The sequence below is a fragment of the Meriones unguiculatus genome, chromosome 7 (assembly GCF_030254825.1).
Source record: "Meriones unguiculatus strain TT.TT164.6M chromosome 7, Bangor_MerUng_6.1, whole genome shotgun sequence".
In the NCBI taxonomy this organism is placed as follows: domain Eukaryota; kingdom Metazoa; phylum Chordata; class Mammalia; order Rodentia; family Muridae; genus Meriones; species Meriones unguiculatus.
In genome coordinates, this window is record NC_083355.1 from 2,941,077 (window position 1) to 2,959,278 (window position 18,202).

Here is an 18,202-nt window from a genome sequence, read left to right on the forward strand (position 1 = left end):
CCTTTTCCAAATGCGGGCATTACAGTGAGGAAAGAGGCATCCAGGGCAGAGAAAAGACCTATGAGACAGACGCTGCCCTGCACACCAGGGCTGAGGAGGGGACAGGCAGAACCAAGCATGCCATACACCACATGCCACGAACTGAGAAGATGCCTAGCAGCACTGGTGGTTAGCCAGGAAACAGAGGAAATCACACAGAGAAGACTATGGGGAAAGGGATCCCAATCAACCAAGAAGAAATACTCTATACTCAATCCTACTCCACCAAATTCCAGACCCAGTGTCCACACCTGAGGGAATCCTGATCTACCAAAAGACACAAGACCCTGTATCTTCACCCAGAAGATGGTCCCATGTTGTGGTTTGAGTCTGAAATGTACCTCAGTGTTTCAACAGGTGGTCGGCAACTGGCAGTGATGTTTTGAGGAAGCTGCAGACACGGGCACTGGCGGAGTGATTTGTGGTCACTGGGGTAGGGTTTGGGGGTTATAGCTTGGTGCCACTTCTGGCCCTAGCTTTCTGCTGCTGGATGGTACTTTGCAACAAACAGCTGCTGAACACTTCAACCAGCATAATGTCACTTGTTACCTCATCTCCCTGCCAGGAGCTAGGGGGTGGCCTGGTGCATGAAATGTGTGCTGTATATGCTAGCAGAGCTGAGCTCAGATTCCTGGCATCCACGTAGAAGCCAGGGGCACTGGTAAGAGCCAGATTCCTGGCATCCACGTAGAAGCCAGGGGCCTGGTGCTATATATTCTGATGCTAACATTGACCCCCTAAGATCTGGTGCTGCCCAGACCAGCATACACCTGTCCTTGTTGTGTAAACCTTATCTAAGAAATTATTCCTGACTGGTTAATAATAAAATGCCAACACACCTGAGCAGGGCAAATGAGGTACATGTGGCTAAGGTTTGAGGGCTTTAAGAACAGAAGGATCATGGGAGAAAAAGACAGGTACCAGAGGAGGAAGGAAGAAAAGAGCCTTAATGAATATCATGGAGAAAAGTACATGGACAGATCGGCATAGATGGAGGAAACTGGCCCAGATGAAGAACATAAGCAAGTATTTGGGGATTACAGATGGGAGGTAGCCATGACAGAAACTGTTAGAGCAGACGTCATGGGATGAGGTGTTGGGAGGTGAAGATAGTTTAGCAGGTAGTAGTTGGCCTGCCCTAGGTGAGAGAAGGCTATTCTAAAGTCTATGGGGTATGTGAGTGTGTGTGTATGTGTGTGTGTGTGTTATTGATTATAATAGCAAGTTAGATAATAATGCTGTAATAATTACAGGGCTAATAATAAACATTATTATACCATTTGTTAATTTAACCACAACAGGTAACAATGCAGAAGACAGCCAATTGACCTCTGGCCAAGCACACACATACCCAGAACACACACACCAGATTTAAGTATATTATAAATTATATTTCTTGCATAAGCTGCAATAAATCCTTTCTCCCTGAAAGGATTCTGTCTGCAGACTTGATCTAATCTGAGACGGCCAGGGAATGAGAAGCGTGGCTTCCTCTGTGCCCTCATGTCAGTACGCAGATGGGGGTGAGAAGGGCACAAGCCTGAGGACACACAGGGCTCCAGAGTCTCCTTCCTGAGTGCACGGGGAGGCCCTGGTGGTCCATGACACCACAGTCCTTTAAATCCTTCCTCTTTCTTAACTACATAGCAAGATAACTTAGTAGGTTGCCTCCAACCTGACAACCTCAGTTCAGTCCGAAGTACCCGCGTGGTAGGAGGGAACTGACTCCCCAAAGCTGTTCTCTGCCCTGTACATGCATGTTGTGGCACGTGTGTGCCCACCGCCAGCCACACACATAATATGAATGGGATCTGTGACCAGAGATGGACAGAAGAGACGACCTGTGGCACCTAGCCCACATCAGGAGGCCCTGGCCCTGCAGAGGGCACTAATGGGAGTGGAGTCCTTGCGCTTAGGACCCTTTCACTGCACGTATGGGAAACGCTGCTAAGACCTACTCATAGGCCCCTCCCTCTGCAGTTTCACCAGATAACAGTGCAGGGACAGCAGGATGGTGGCCGTCAGAGGAAGCTCGTTATCTGAACACATGACTGGCTAGTGACACACTGTGTCTTTAACTTGCAGGAAGAGACAATGAGGCAGTTCCTTCCACAAGGAAACAGGCCAAAGAGGTTCACTGTTTGTTTAGCCCTACTACTAGAGTGCGGCTTGACTCAAATCTAAGCTCACTTTTGCTGGAGCCCAAAATCAACCTCAAGAGTTCAAGCGGCCACACATACTTCCAGAGCTACCTGTCATGTACAGCAGGAAGAACGGAGTGGCAGGCTGTTCTGCCCTATGAGATGTATGAAAGGCACTCCTCAGTCCAGGATGGGACAGAGTATCCCCTCACCTCACTATCTACTCTCAGACTTAAGGCACCACTAGAGGCTGGAAGTTCTGACCTTCAGAAAAGCTGAGGTGGCGAATGAATGGCAGCTGGGCATCAGCTCTTTAGATACTCAGACTGCTTTCGTTTTCTAAAAAGAAAAAAAAAAATGCTGGTTCTCCCACACTCAGGAACAAGAAACACACTGCCGCTGCTCAGACGGCAAAGTCAGTGTGCAAGAGGTCCACCGTAGCTATGAGCATCCCATCTCTCGCTAGAGACAAGACGCCCACGCATGCAGCCTTAAGATGCTTTTGTCAACACATCCTCCAAAAGAAACAGTTCCTCTGCCTCATCATCGTCACTAGGCACCCTGGCTGCCAGCCTGGTGCATGGCATGTGTGACTGTTCTCCAAAGGCTGAGTGCGTGAAACACCCAGGGTACAGCAAAAGCTATGCATGGACAGGCTTCTGGGGAAGGAGAGTGGAGACTGAGGGCAGGCCCACCTTGTTGAAGACCCAGACCTCTCCATTCACTGTAGGCCTGGGCACCCCGTGGCCATTATAGTGGAAAAGGACCCGCTCCTCCTTGGCATTCCGGCGTAGTGATGTGCAAAGCTTCTTGACTTCATCCACAGTGGGGTCGAGGCTCTGCTTGTACCGAGCCTGTGGTAGAAAAAGAAAAGATATCTGTCAGGCACAGGAAAGGGCCAGAGAGGACCCTCCTGCTCCCTCACACTCATCGACGAGGAGCAGCTGTGGAGCCTTGCACGGGGGCCCAAGCTTTTGCATTAAACTGTGAGCACAAGCACGGGCTAGGAGAGTGTACACAGGACATGAACAAAGACAGCTTGTTACACACGGTGACACGAGTCAGGCAGAGGGGCCCTTCTGAAAACCTTCTTAGAACACCAAGTGCAGAGAACTTGCTCTCTACGCTGCAGCAATGGTAGAGTTATAAAGGGAAGAAAGTGTCAAGTGTTCAGCATCCTGCCCACATGTGCAGGACACTGCAATGCCTAGGGATGAGGTCCTGAAGTGTCCACCAGGGTCTTTATACACAACACATAGAGATAACTAAGAAAACCCCAATTACAAAACAAAGCAACAACAGTTAAAGAGTGAGAGCTGCCTGAGGAGGCGGTGTGGAACCTCGCTGTGGGAGCTGGCCAGCACAGCGAGAAAGCACAGAAACCTGGGACTTGAACAAGCACCCATCATCCTCAGCAGGCACTCAGCTCTCCTCAGGCCAGACCCACATGCAGTACAACCCCAATAAACATCCAGCAGGCTATTTTACGAAATGAAACAAGCTGCCGAGGAAAGAAAGGGGGGCATGCAAAAAAACCACGAAGACCCAGAAAAGGGGAAACCCACTTAATGCAGGAAAGCCTCTCAGACACTCTCAGGGTGTCTGATTCAGATAGGAGGTTGGGGATCAAGTGCCCAGGGAACCACAAGAGACACTAGAGGTGGAACCACACACCGGGGCTCCCTAGGAGCAGAGCCGACAATTAAAATGTTCTGAAAGAATTTCATTTTTACAATAAGTTTGGTTAAGATGTGGGCTAACATGCAGGTGAAATAAGTTGGGGGACAGTGCAGAGATGAGTCTGGCAATGTCCCAAGGATGCTGAAGCCAATGATGGGGGCAGGAGTTCACTTCCATCTATTCTGTGCGCTACCTTGAATTTCTAATGGCAAAATCCCAGTAAAGAACATTAAAGACCAGAGCCCGGTGTGGGAAAGGATCATTATATCACTGGAACACAGCAAATAATTCCAGGCACCACAGTCATATCCTCCAAAACTATGCAGAACCCACTAGAAAACAATGAAAGGTTTTGACTGAAGGTGGACATTGTGATCTGACCTTTAAAAGTTAGGTATATGTTTCCATACAATGCAGTACAGTAAACTTATAATTAATTTTAAAAAAGAAATAAAACAATGAATTATACCTACAGTGGCATTTTTATTTTTTAGGAAAAGTTTTGGTTATCCTGGGCCTTAGTGTTTCTGTATAAATTTTGAGATTGCCTTTTCCATTTCTGTGAAGAATTGCAATGGAATTTTGATGGGAATTGCACTGAATATCTGTAGATTGCTTTTGGCAGGATGGCCATTTTCACAATATTAACCCTACCAATCCACCAGCATGGGAGGCCCTTCTATTCTCTAGCAAATTCTTCAGTTTCTTTATTCAGTGTCTTACAGTTTTCATTGTATAAGTTTTTCATTTCCTTGGTTATATGTAGCCCAGGGTTGTTTGTTTTTTGTTTTGTTTGGTTTCTTTTGGTTTTTTTAAACATACAGTGAACGAGACTGTTTCCTTGATTTCTTTCCCACTACATTTGTTCTTGGTATATAGGAGGGCTACTGAGTTTTGTGTGTTAATTTTGTATCTTGCCACTTTGCTGCTGATATTTTCATGTCTTTCTTGGTTAACTTCAGAACTCAAAGGTAAGACCGTATTGCTACCAAAATAGCACTTGAGTCACAGAACATGGAGAAATCAACTGGTGCTTCATCCTGACTGTCTAACGTTCACAGTGGAAAGGTGCCACGCATACTGAAGAGCACGACAAGTTACCAACAGTCTTATGCAGCGGCACAACAATGCTATGACTATTACGTGTTGTGTTTCTGGTTGAATTTAAAGTCTACTCTACAACCCAATGGTGGTGGCACACACCTTTAATTCCAGCACTCAGGAGGCAGAAGCAGGTAGATGTCTGAGTTCAAGACCAGCCTGGTCAACAGAATGAGTTCTAGGACAGCCAGGGCTACAGAGAAAGACCATATCTGGAAAAACGAAAACAAATAAGCAAGCAACAACAATATCATCACCCATTCTACAAAACAGAAACCATGTCTGTACCATTAGCTGGGATAATAATAATAACAACAACATCCACTCTACAAGACAGAAACCTTGTTTGTACCGTTCATTGGAACAAAACCCCCTGGCTGGCTAGGTCATAGGCCTTAGAAAGAGGCTACTGCTATTATTCTGCTAACAGATGCAGTAATAAACTTCTCTGTGCTCTTATCTTTACACCATAGATCAGTGCATTTTCAACTGTCATCAGAAAAGTTTGTTTCTGCAGTAAACACACTCAGTCAGACAGTAAGAGACTATGGCAAGCTCAGCTCCAAGTGGACCACATGCCTCACTGCAGGGCACTAGGGTCATTGAGGAAAAATCTTAAGAGGCAGAAGAAAAGAGTATCTGAAGCAAAATGTATTTGCTAGAACTGACAACAAAGTTGCACATGTAAGCTCACAGGGACTGGGTGCAGGCGCAGGACAAAATCTGCCAGATCAGGTCTGCCTACAACTGCCTACATGGTTGGAGGCAGTACCCTCTTACACCACAACAGCCTAACCTTTTTGCACCATGGTGGCCCAGTATCTGAAGTTTGCCTTGTGAGAGCAGCAGTCAGGGAGCAATGAAGAAGAGCATGACAGGGACCGCAGAATCCCATCCCAGGAGCCCTTCCTAGGTGTCCGTAGCATATGCCTGTTGCCCAGGCAGAGGACTGTCTGCAGACCAGCACTGGGAAGAAAATGGAATCCAGAGCTGGCCTTTCTCTGCACTACCCTAAGTTACTCAGTCTTTTCCTCTGTTGCAGGTTCCAAAATGCCCATGAACTATTTTATTGCATCCTGAGATTTGATTTTCAGGAGGAAGCCTAAGTGTGATAGGCAGTGTACTGCAGACTTGTTTTGTCATTTTGTATGCCCAATGAAAATGCCCATAAATTCCCCAAGCTACTGGGTGTTTCACTGCCGATGTGTCTTTCACTCCACGGAGCCATTATCCAGGCGTCCTCATTTTGAAACAAAACCTTACGTGGTGTGGTGACATTTAATTTAGTGTTTCTCATTTCAAAGCCCTTAAAAATATTAATTAATTCCTGTCAACCCCCGGGAGGCACATTATTAATATCCGAAGTGCCTTTCATGCTGGTCCATTAATGTGTCCTCTCAGTGTGATAGGTAAAGAAATGAGGTTGAATCTGTTTTGTTGGTTTTTTTTTTCTTTAATTTTAATTTTTTTGCAATTGCACAAGATAAGACCTTGCTAGAGCCAAGGTCAGAAATAACAAATCCCTAATTTTACTAAGCTGTCTGAGTAACTCCAGCTCTGTGGCTTGGGTGTGCTGTGAGAGAACAACATTCCTGTTGAGGTGTAGTGTCTGCAGGCAGTGGCTGAGTGTTCCATGGACTTTAGGAACCCAGTGATAGCTGCGCAGAGGCGAGCAGGGAAGGCCTGCGGCGGCAGGAAAGAAGGGAGCGGTAGGCAGGGAGCAGGGAGCAGGGAGCAGGGAGCAGGGAGCAGGGAGCAGGGAGCAGACGCTTCAGAGGCTTTCCAGTGACTGCGGCTACACATGGAAGTGGTCTGCTCTCATTCTGAAGCACTCTCTCCTTTACGTTATGTGGGGGCTTTCCCTCTGTTCCTCCCTCCCAGCCTCCCTCTTGCCTTCTTCTTCCTTACATGTTTGAGACAGTGTCTTTCTCTAGTCCTTCCTGTCCTGGAACTCCCTCTGTAGACCTGGCTGGCCTCAGACTCACAGAAACAACTCTGCCAGGGAAAATGCAAGATAGTGGGGAGGAGGCTGACAGCCCCTGAAGCCCCACCCCCACCCCCCACCCCCACATGCCTGGCTTTAGGAGGAGTATTCCTGTAGTTTACCACGAGGTACACGACAGCCACTGATGCCAGTGCTCCAGTTGAGCTGCTGGTCCTACCCTTCAGTTCTGAGAGCAGAAGTTCTAACTTTGGATGTCCATTTAGATGATGGAGTTTGCTGAGCAGAGGCATCCATCCACCCTCTGAAGGCAAACTCTGGGTCAGGGTCAGAATCTGGAGACACTCATGAGAGCTGTGGATGCTGGAGACAGCACTCCCGTGGAGCTGTGACCGAGAGGTGTTGTCCTGCTCTGGCTCCTCCTTTGTGAGACTGAGGAAATGGAGATTGTGCAGCCTGTAGGAGCCTCTAAGAGCCATGAGCAGTGATGAGCTCCAGGCAGTTGATGGCTGGAGGGGAGAGGCAAGCCATTCTCCAGTTTCAGTCTCAAACTCATGCACAAACAGGTAACCCGCCTGAACTCAGCAGGTAGTTGGTGGGTGGTGGTGTGGGGCATATAAAGTTTGAAGGGAAAGGCAGTGGGAGGGAACAGGGAAGTAAGTGGAGGGAAAGAAATGGTGGCAGGCAGATTTGATCAAAACGTATATTATATGCATGCTTAAATAAATATAATGATAAGAGCTATGTATTCTGGTTCACTCCTTGATCCCAGCACTAAGGAGACTTAGGTAAGGGCTCAAGTTCAAGGCCAGCCCAGGCTACACAACAAGACCCTGTTTCAAAATAAGTAAGCAAATATACAAACAAAATAAAGACTATGCAGTAACATTACTTGAGGAAGACACAGCAAGTGGCTGGAATATAAGCAGACAAGAGAACCACAAATGAAATCTAGGGCCTTTGTGAACCAGAATATGGTTTGTGGTTATGAGCCAGGGTCAGGCAGCATCTACTGAGACTGTTCAGAGAACAGCAGGCAAGAGGTCAGAACAGGAAGAAAAGGCAAGGCCAAAAGTCAAGTAGCCTTTGGCAAGAAAAGGTTACACGTGAAGGTGAAACAGCAGAAAATGGAACCCACCCCACCCCCTCACTGATAACTCCATTTGGCCTTTTCTATGTACATATGCGAGGACCACAAGTTAAGAAACAGACAACATTCTGAGAAGTGATGTGGAACGCTGTAAAACACTGCTTCTCTGCTCCCTCCCTGGAACAAATCACAGCCATGGTCTTTAAGGACAACAGAAAGATGTTCATGAAACCAGAGGAGGTGATTTACCAAATATGAACTTCTCCAGGCAAAATGCGAAGTCTCTGGAGAAGGAGTGTGCATCCTTGAACAGCGGCACAAAGAACAAACACCTGAAAATGGAAGGACTGCTTTGCAGGCACCAAACCTGAGAGTCATTACAAGAAAAGCACCTTGGCGTTTCTCAGATGAGGGTCTGCCAGAGCCGCACTGACTTACACCCTTCTAAGGGTGTTAAACACAACACTTCCGTCAGTGCGGAGCCATAATGGAGGGCAGAGATGACTAACCTAACTGTTTTAGTGAACTGGCTTAACCAGTTGTTACAGAGAGAAATAAAAATAAACAAACTGATTATTCTGGGGCCAGTCCATGCTGGCCCATGCCAGTAGATGAAAGGTTTAGAAAGCTGAGACTTAAAAGGTTCCTCCAGGTTCCCTAAGTCCTATGAGCAAAGCGCATTAGAGCACTGGGCAGGGTTACTTTCAGGGCTGGGCAATCTGGATTACCTACCTCGAGGGGGCAGGGTTAGGGTCCAGCAAAGTGAAATTACTCTCAGGGTTCCTTCACCCAGGATCAGAACGCAGCATAAAACAAAACAAAATGGTATCACTAAGGCCTGCAGGAAAGCTAACATTATACAGTGCAAGGTCCAAAGCCCACATTCAACTGTGTGACAGCCCATGGACGCTCACGGAAACAAGGCTGAAGCCCCCATGGGAAGAGGAAGTACCCAGAAAAGCCCTGTATGGAGAGCAGGGATGCTGACGGAGGATCTGGCAGGTAGGCATCACTGCCCCAAAGACCTCTAGCCACATCTCTGCTGTGTTTTGGACAGCTGAAGTGGGGCCTGCTCTTTCCTGAGCTTCACTGCAGGGGTGATATCTGGGGAAGGTGGACGCTGCTCACTCTCCACTCATGTACAAATGTTTACAAGACAGGACAGACTAGGAGGGGCCAACACTGCCTACAATTCTGTACATGCCCTTCAGTGCATGGCGTGTCCTTGTCCTCTCCACACCCTGATGCCGTACTAACAGCAGCTAGTTGCTTGAGTGACACCAGACTGTTATTGACATTAATTATAGCAATTAGTAAAGAAACAAATCAAAATGATGAAATGCATCTGACATCAAAGTGACACAAGTGAATGTCAACACCACTCTGTAAAATGCTGTGGGAAATGGCACTTGGGAGCTGGGCACTGCAGCGTCCATCAGGCCATCACGGTACCTGGCTGCAAGCCTGTGCCTTAGAAGACCAGAAAGGGGCTAGAGTACAGCGGAGCCAGTGTTTGGCGTGCATGGCCTCTGCTCTCTAGAGATGTCAGACAACGCTGGACTCACCCTTGAGTCACCTGGCAGTTCCTTTTGTGTCCTGAGTGACGATCCTGCTTCATCCCACAAAGCAAGCTGGGAGCTGGGTAAGTGAGAACGCAGATCTGGAGCAGATGTGGCAGTACATGTCTTACCAGCAACAGACAGGCCAAGGCAGCATGGGCTACCTCACAAGACCCTGTCTCAAAGAGGGGAATGGGGCTATCTCAGCAGTTAAGAGCACTGGCTGCTCTGCCAGAGGACCCAGGTTCGATTCCCTGGTTCCCACATAGTAGTTCACAACCATCCATACCTAGAGTTCTGATGTTCTCTCCTGACCTCCAAGAATACCTGCCCATGTAAATGGTGCAAAGACACACATGCAAGAAAGCAGCCATACATTTAAAATAAATTGAATAAATCTAATAAATAATTTTAAGGGGGAGGAAGATATAATACAATTCTGAGAAAATAAACCTTTTTTGTTTTTGAGACAGGTTTTCACTAGATAGTCTAAACGGGCCTTGAACTCAAGAGATCTGACTTCCTCTCCCTCCTGAATGCTGAGACCAAATGCATGAACCAGCAGAGCAAGCTATTTAAAGGAAAGGGGGGGAAAATGCATGTCAGTCTTCTGTATTATAAACACACAGTGCCTACAGAGGCCAGAAGAGGACATCATACCCCGGGAACTGGAGTTACAGATGGTTTCAAGTTGCCATGTGGGTGCTAGAAACTGAACCTGGGTCCTCTGGCACAGCAGCCAGGGCTTCTTCTACCCACTGAACCTTCCCTCCAGCCAGCACCTGTCATTTTAACTGTGCTGGCTACATGCCTTCCAAAATTACAAAGCGCATATGAAACTGCATAGTAAGCATGAAGTGAAAATGGTGAAACACCTTCAAACAGCAGCCCTGGAGATGGTTTCAGTCCAGGAAGTCACCTCACCTCACAGGTGAGGAACCCACCTGATATGCAAACATAAGACACTGGACAGGGAACTCTGAACGAGCCCAAATCTAGAGTTTCCTGAGTCACTGTTGCTATTTTAGCCAAACTGAGCAACATATCACATCCCATTTCAGAAGCTTCTTCTTCAGAGTGTCTGTAATGAAATGAAATAAAATAAAGTACTTCTAAATCTACGTATGAGTGCATTTTAGAATGTATCACATCTGAGTAGACAGAAACGAGGATTATAGAACATTTCACCTCAGAATTATAGCCTGGAGCAGAGCAAGATGGCCAAGGCCATCCCCAAGACTCCATCAAAAGCCACAAGTCAGGCAAGACCCTGAGGTGAGGAGATACACTCAGATCAAGACACACATTTCCCACCAAGGCTCTCAGATGACATAAGCAGGGAGCATGGATATGGAAAGGCATGCCTCAAACCATGTTACCAAGAGTGTTAGGTCCCAAAATAACTCAGAACAAACTGTTCTTGCCCTCTTTCCTCTCATGGCCTGACTCAGTCTACTGCTTTCTCTCCCTGTTCCAGACTCTGCCAGATTCCTCTGGCAGTACTCTCTCTCACATCTACACCAAAGCCCCTCCTCCCTAGGCACTGAAGAACCAGCCTACCTCCATCCCGGGCCTATAATAGAGACAAACCAGATTTACTCCTGTTTATGACTAACCCTGTTTCTTGAGGACTGGGCTCTGCCCACCTGTAACCTTACCTACAAATGTTCCTGCACTGCCTGTTCCAGGAAGGGCAACCATGTCTTTGTTTCTATTTACTACCAAGAGATAACAGGGAAATCACATGCCACATTCAGTCATAGAGGTCGGCAAGCTCTAGAGCTGAGGTGGCTTGGTCACCACAGCAGAGCCGCCGCCTCCTGTTAATGCAAAGTGTAGCCATCAAAGGCTCTGTCCATGGGGACTAGGCCTGTACAGGTGGAGTGAGACCTGACAGAGACGGCTCTTCCAGGGAGATGCAGGTAGTGACACACACCCACCTTTCTTCTGGGGGCGGAAAGCTCTCAGAGCACTTTCCAATCAGCCTGGAGACAACCAGAGCAGGAATGGACGGGAAGCTTCCAGAGAAGGTAGGTTCTACTTAGCAGGTTGCAACGACTCGAGCCATGCCTCCTCCCCAGCCCTGAGGTTACAAATACTGATTTGCTTTAGAAATTTAAGCCTTCTCCTCCCTCAGAGCCTCACTGAGTAACTGGGAAAAAGGCCAATTACCCTTGGTGCATATTCGTACTCCCGTTTGTCTCCTGCACTCCCTGCATGTGGGCAGCAAAGGGCGATGCCTCTGTAAGGCATCCAGCACCACTGTCCTGTTCAACTAGGGCTGTGAGAATGGATCCTGTCTTTTTTTTCTACTCAGTGTGGTGGCACTAGCCTTTAGGGCTAAAAGCAGGGGCTTAGAGCCTCTATATTTCCTCAATGTTTAGAGATGTTTTAAAGAAATCCGTTCAGCTGAGCTGGAAAGCAGCAAGGAACGTAACTACCACTCCCAGGCTCCTCTGGCGGATGACATGCTGCCCTGACAGCCGCCTCTGCTCCAAGACCACGCACTCTAAGTGAATGCCGTAAGAAGCGCAGCACAGGCCAACACCTGCACCAAAGCACCCAGTTCACCCACTAGTCAGACACAGCCATCAGTCAGGCCACTCCCTCCGAGGTGGGTCTCCATCTAGGCAGTACCCAGATAATGAGTTCCTATACAAGACACACTGTGTGTCTCCATGAAGACCCTGGAAACCCTCCAGTGGGCAGGCAGAGGAACCTATTTATACGTATAAAGCCATGAGGACAAGTCGTTCTTGCAGATGGAGGCCAGGGCTCGCAGTGCACTCCCATGTCAGATTATAACCTCCTCAGGAGTAGAGTGAGGAGAAAATAACAGCAGGGAAAACTTAAAATGGTGGCAGAGCAAAGCAGAGCTGACCAGATGGGTGACTCGGTGTGTGACTCAGCGAGCGACATTGCTGTCTTCTGTCCATCTCTTCCTTTCCCTTTGGTTAAGAGACACATATGAAGATCAAGAGCCACACAGCACTCCTGCAAGGAGCACACCAACACACACACACATGAAAAGGTGCACACAGCAAGATTCCCTGGCTCCTTGCTCTGACCTCACCATTCTCCGGGCTGTTTCCCAGAATCCTAGCAGCACTCAGCCCAGTCCTGCTGGCCAAAGAGGCCTGTGGCTCCACGCCTGGCAGAGCTCTCACTAGTCCTTCATCAGGCTCTCCTACTGTCCTACTCTGCAGTCTGTTGCTGTGGTAAGCACCATGGCCAAAGGCAACACAGTCCACCATGGAGGGAAATCAGGATGAGGCTCGAGGAAGAAACCTGGAGGCAGTCACTAAGGCAGACACCACAGAGGAATGCTGCTTAGTGGCTTGCTCATCCTGCGTTAGGGATACCATAATGGACTGGACCCTCCCACAGTAAGCAACAGTCAAGAAAACACCCACAGAGCTGCCTATAGGCCAACGGGACAGACACATCTCACAGCTGAGGCTCCCACTTTCTAGATGACAGAAACAAGCCCAGTACAGCTGTCCTCCGATTACTTAGCTGCTGCTCCTCCTCTCTGAGCTGCATCTCCTGACGAGGTCTTGGTATTGCTTGCCTCTTGGCATTGTGTCTTACACACACCTTCCTAGGTGTACCTTCAAGAGCAAATCTCTGGCCAAATCTCTGTGCTTCTAGTGTTCCTCTCTGGCTGCCGCATGCCACCCCACTAGGTTTCCTGTCTGACCTTGGACTCATCTACCCAAGCTCAAACCCCAACCACATGTGGCCTGACCCTCGGAAGTAGCACATCCTCAGATCCTGTCTCTGGATTGGATACACATGTCACTTAACTGTGTGGCTGAGTCGCATCTAGACTGCCTTCACTTTATTAACAACCTTTTGCCTTGATTAGCTGAGGGTACTCTACCAGCCCTCCTAAGTCTCAACGTAGACCCGGGGCTTGACTTTCATCAGGAAGAATGGAGGGCGGGTATTATGTGACTCAGGTCCACTCCATTAGAACATTGAATTTCCCTTAAAAAGACTTCTGTGGAGATGTCGTTCTGTGTGCCCTTTCCCCTGTGATAGAAGTCACCACAAGACTGGTCTCCCATCTCAATCCCTTCACAGAACATAAAACAAAAACTACCTCTTGTTCTGTACAAGGACCCCTTGAGTCTCTGCAATGTATAACCAGAGGCTTGAAGAACCCAGGCTGCTGGACAGGGACAGGAACCACAGTAGCAAAGCCTATCATAACAGCTAGCTACAGCTCAATCAGCGCCTGGGATGCGGGAAAATGGTGCTGGTCAAACCACCAAACAAAACAGCTCATCATGACAGAGAGAGTGGACACTTTAGCATCTTCTTTCCACCTGACTGGCTACCTGCCAGGTCTGGCCAGACACCTCTGCAGCCTGAGTCCCTGAACTCCAAATGAGCATTTAGAAAACAAAAGTTCAGAAGTAACAGTTATTCTCATGCCACTTCCACCATCATTTATCAATTTTGGGGGGATGCTCACATTGTCTATATGTTTCATTTTATTTTTCCCCTCGAGATAAGGTTTCTCTGTGTAGCCCTGACTGTCCTAAGACCAGCTCTGTAGACCAGGTTAGCCTCAGGGTTTAATTCACAGAGATCCACCTGCCTCTGCCCCCCAGGTGCAGGGATCAAAGCGTGTGCCACCACAGTTTGGCTATGTGTTTCATCTGAAATGACTGCTAAGAAAGATGATGGTTCCAAAAGTACCAGAGACGTCTCCATTTGCTCCCTTTGTGTGAGTGAGACAGCTCCTTCTCTCGGCACACCTCCAGGCTTCGCTGCACTCTACTGCACTCTGCCTGCTGTGGAACGTTAGAGAAGAGAAAAGCAGATGCACCCAAGGCAAAGAGCCACCTCCACAGAAGGCTTCAGGCTCCCACACTGCCCTAGGTCAGTGCCCTCCTCAACCTGGAAACTTTCTCTTTGAAACACCTGTACAGCACAGGCTTCCCAGGACAGCTGGGCAGCCAGAGGCAACAACATCCCTCAGGATACAATCTGAGGGTTCATTTCCTAACGCCCCTTTTCTCTTGCTACCATACTACAGGGTAGACAATGCTGGCACTCCCTGTTTTACAGAAAGGAAGTCTCACAGCACACACATGGCAGAGCAATTTCAAAGCCAAAAGCCAGCTTCCAGCCTTACAGTTTTGACGTCAGACTAATACAGAGTTCTTGGGCTGTGCAAATGGGAGCAAGCAAGAACAAACAAAATAAAACAAACAAACAAAAACCAAAAAACCCCACCTGCCTGGCAAGCCCACCAGCTTATGACCCATCCACTCCACTCAGCCTGCCCAGTGCTCTGCACCCCTGGTACACAGGACAAGCAATCTCCATCCTGAAGCTTGGCCAATGCCTCCACTAACTTCTCATGCCTGTTAGTGCACAGAAGCCTGCGACTACCTGACGACTAAGAACGCTCTTTCGGAGCATCACCCAGCAACACCTGTCATGCACTGCTACCAGCCTTCACCAGGGGCTTCCAACCTACGCCATGTTCTCTCTGGCATCTGTGCTCCCGACCTTCTCCAAAAACAGTCAACAGCTGTTGGTTCCCTGCGCCGCTCCATGTGCTAACCAGCCAGGAGAAAGAAAGAGGACCACTGGGAATTCAAGAAGCTGAATGGAACGGAACGGGTGGTGGACTGGACTCTGGCCACTAGGAGCAGCACTACTCACTAGGCAGCAGGCTAAGACCTCCCACTGGACCTGTACTGCTACCAAGATTCACAACAGCTCCTGAGATTCCTGCCATTCAGGCACAGCTCATGCTGTCATTGAACGCCTTGAAGACTGCAGACGCCACAGCATCTGTGACACTAACCAAATGTCAAGAGGACAGGTCAGACCTCTCACAGCCTCACACTGCACAGGAAATGAACATGTGCTACAGCAGGACAGCAGAGCAGCTACTGATTCCTCACTGTATGAGATGGTGGAACGAGCTACTGAGGACCACAGATAACTGCAGACACACCCACACCCATCTTGCCAGCAGAGCTCTGCTCTCAGCATTCATATAGACCCATGCTGGGGGTTTGAGCTCGCCAGTTCAGCCACACAGTCTCTGACACTGCTCTGGATTACTTCAGCAGCTTTAGCCAAATGTCTGCATTGCCCTCCAACTGACAGCCAGACCATCCTGGATTTCTACCACAAGGAAGAAAAGGGCCATCTATTCATGGGGCCACACAGAGGGTCTCTGTTCTGTGTACCCAGCAGGGACATCCAGTGGGCAAGTAACAGCAAGTAACACTGAAACAGAAAAGAGTAAGAAGGGTACACTTCAAGTTCCCCCACAGATTTACCCCAGAGAGCATTTTCACATGAGATTTGTCTTTCTTTCTCGTATGCATTATTTAACAATTCCTCCATCCTCCATTTGAAGACGAGGCAAAAGTCACCAAAGAGAAACTCTTGCTTGCACATCAGGCTACTGCACTCCTAAAGTTAAGGGCTCCCTTCACTTCCTCAGACTTGCTTACAAGGTTCCAGGCAGACACAGGAGAGACTGTTCTTGGCTGCAGCACTGCCCCTGAACGTCGGGAACCTCTGTGGTGTGTCACGACTGCAAGCTGAAAGGTAAAAGCCAGCCTGCGACTGTTCCCATATGTATGGCCATGTTCACCCCATGAGAAACCAATGGCCCAAAATGGAACAGTGCTGAGTTTGAGAAAAGAAGACAGCTGTAACTCTAACGAGAACCTCGAATGCTAATCTGATTTAGTGCAAAAACACTGAGAAGAAAATCATGTGCATACAGTCCACCATTTACACAAGCAAGAAGAACAGAGTCTTGCGTGTATGTCATGTTGCTGAAATGCTTAAGTGTTGCCTACGGGCTGGGGTTGGCTAGAAAACAGGGCTAGCAGCCAGATTTTCCAAATATACTTGACTGCAGTTAACTTTGGAATCAGGATGAATTTTGCTTAAGTACAAAGCAAAACTAATATTGTTTCAAAAGACCTTAAAAGTTGTACGCAAGGGGCTGGAGAGATAGCTTAGCGGTTCGGACCTCTGTTTGGTTTTGAGCACTCCTATCAGGTGTAACCCCACTTTGGGGATACAAAGCACTTTTATGGCCTCTAAGGGCACTGAACACACACGACGCACACCAGCACACTCAAATGTTCATGCATACACACAAAAAATTAAATTTTTAATTTTGAAAATGAATGTTTGCCTAAATGTGTTTATGTGCCTGACACCACAGAGGTCAGACAGCACATCAGATCCCCTGTAACTGGACTTACAGATGATTGTGAGCTGCCATGTGGGTGCTGAGAACCAAACTCAGGTCCTCTGCAGCAAGAACGAGTAAGCTTAACCGTGAGCCATCTCTCTAGCCCTTAAATAATTTTTCTTAGGTTGTAAGCAAAACCAAAGAAATAGATTTGATTATACACCCAGGTAGCTCTTCAAAAGACAGAATTCTCCCAAGGGACCATGACACGAGGTAATGTCACCTGAGCCTGACATCAGAGAAGAAGCAGACACCTAAGGACAGCTCTCAAAGACCACTGATGGGAGGGATGCCACCATTTCTGAATTGCCGACTACAGTGTGGGGTTAAATGCGAGCTGGGATGCTGGGTCCGTGAGCAACGTTTGGAGAAGGGGAGAGCACAGCTTCAAGAACCATCACATTGCCAGGTGGGGGTGCACACCTTTAATCCCAGCATGCAGAGACAGGCAGGCAAAGCTCTATGAATTCCAAGGCCAGCCTGGTCTACACAAAGAAACCCAGCTTCAAAAAACCAAATAATAATAATAATAATAAATTGATTAATTAATTAAATGGGAAAAAAGAGGAGGAAGAGGAAGAAGAAGAAAAAGGAAAGAGGTGGAAGAAGAAGAAACCATGGGACCAAAAAGCAATCTTGGGAGTCAGTAAGGCCTCACAGTGTTGTTGTGGGTTCTTGTTGTTGTTGTTGTTGTTGTTGTTGTTGTTGTTTTTCTCTAAAGAACACAGAGAGAGGCTGAGTGAGAACAGTGTACCCCTGGGGCTGGGATTTAAGCTCTCTAAATATCACATCCCACACATGAAACAAAAACAAAAACAAACCAAAAAGCAGGAACTCCTCAGAGATGGGGCTGCTTTTAGGCCTGGGACAGAAGATGCACAAATGAACACAGAACATCTGGATTTGAGAAACCTGACAGAACAGAAGCAATCAGACTCCTGGGCCTACATCAAAAGACCTAGGAACCAGCAGGAATCGGTCCCATTTGCCAGTGGCAAAACACAGTGAACATCAATGATTACCAAAGACAGAGCATTTCTGCACACTAAAGAGCTTGGCCACACACATGCACACACCCCTCTCTGGTTACCTACAAGAAACCTACTACTTTGAAACTAGCATATAAGGGGCAGGAAGTATTGACTCTGCATTTCCTATATGTAGTAATGACTTTAAGCTATCCAATAAGAGGAGAGGAAGTGTACAAAAACTACCTACTTAACCAGCAAAGAGGGATGACAGAAGCCCTGTGACCCCATCCTCCTGCAAGCCCAGTAAGAGGAGCCAGGCAGACTTTTGGTAGCTTCTCACAGCACAAGCACAAGCAAAAGACAACGAAGAGTTCTGTACACATAAAAACAAACTTGCGACGCCACTTCTGAAGCACCCCTGGCACCACCAGAA

The 18,202-nt window shown here is 47.8% G+C and overlaps 1 protein-coding gene across 1 annotated transcript in view; it reads right to left on the reverse strand.

The window, feature by feature from the left end:
• The window catches only part of Rptor (regulatory associated protein of MTOR complex 1), a 285,695-nt gene that overhangs the window by 177,038 nt on the left and 90,455 nt on the right, over nt 1-18,202 (reverse strand). Inside the window, exon 4 of the mRNA XM_021639555.2 lies at nt 2,876-3,034. Within this exon, the coding sequence (XP_021495230.1) occupies nt 2,876-3,034 (159 nt within the window). The remainder of the gene's footprint in view (nt 1-2,875; nt 3,035-18,202) is intronic.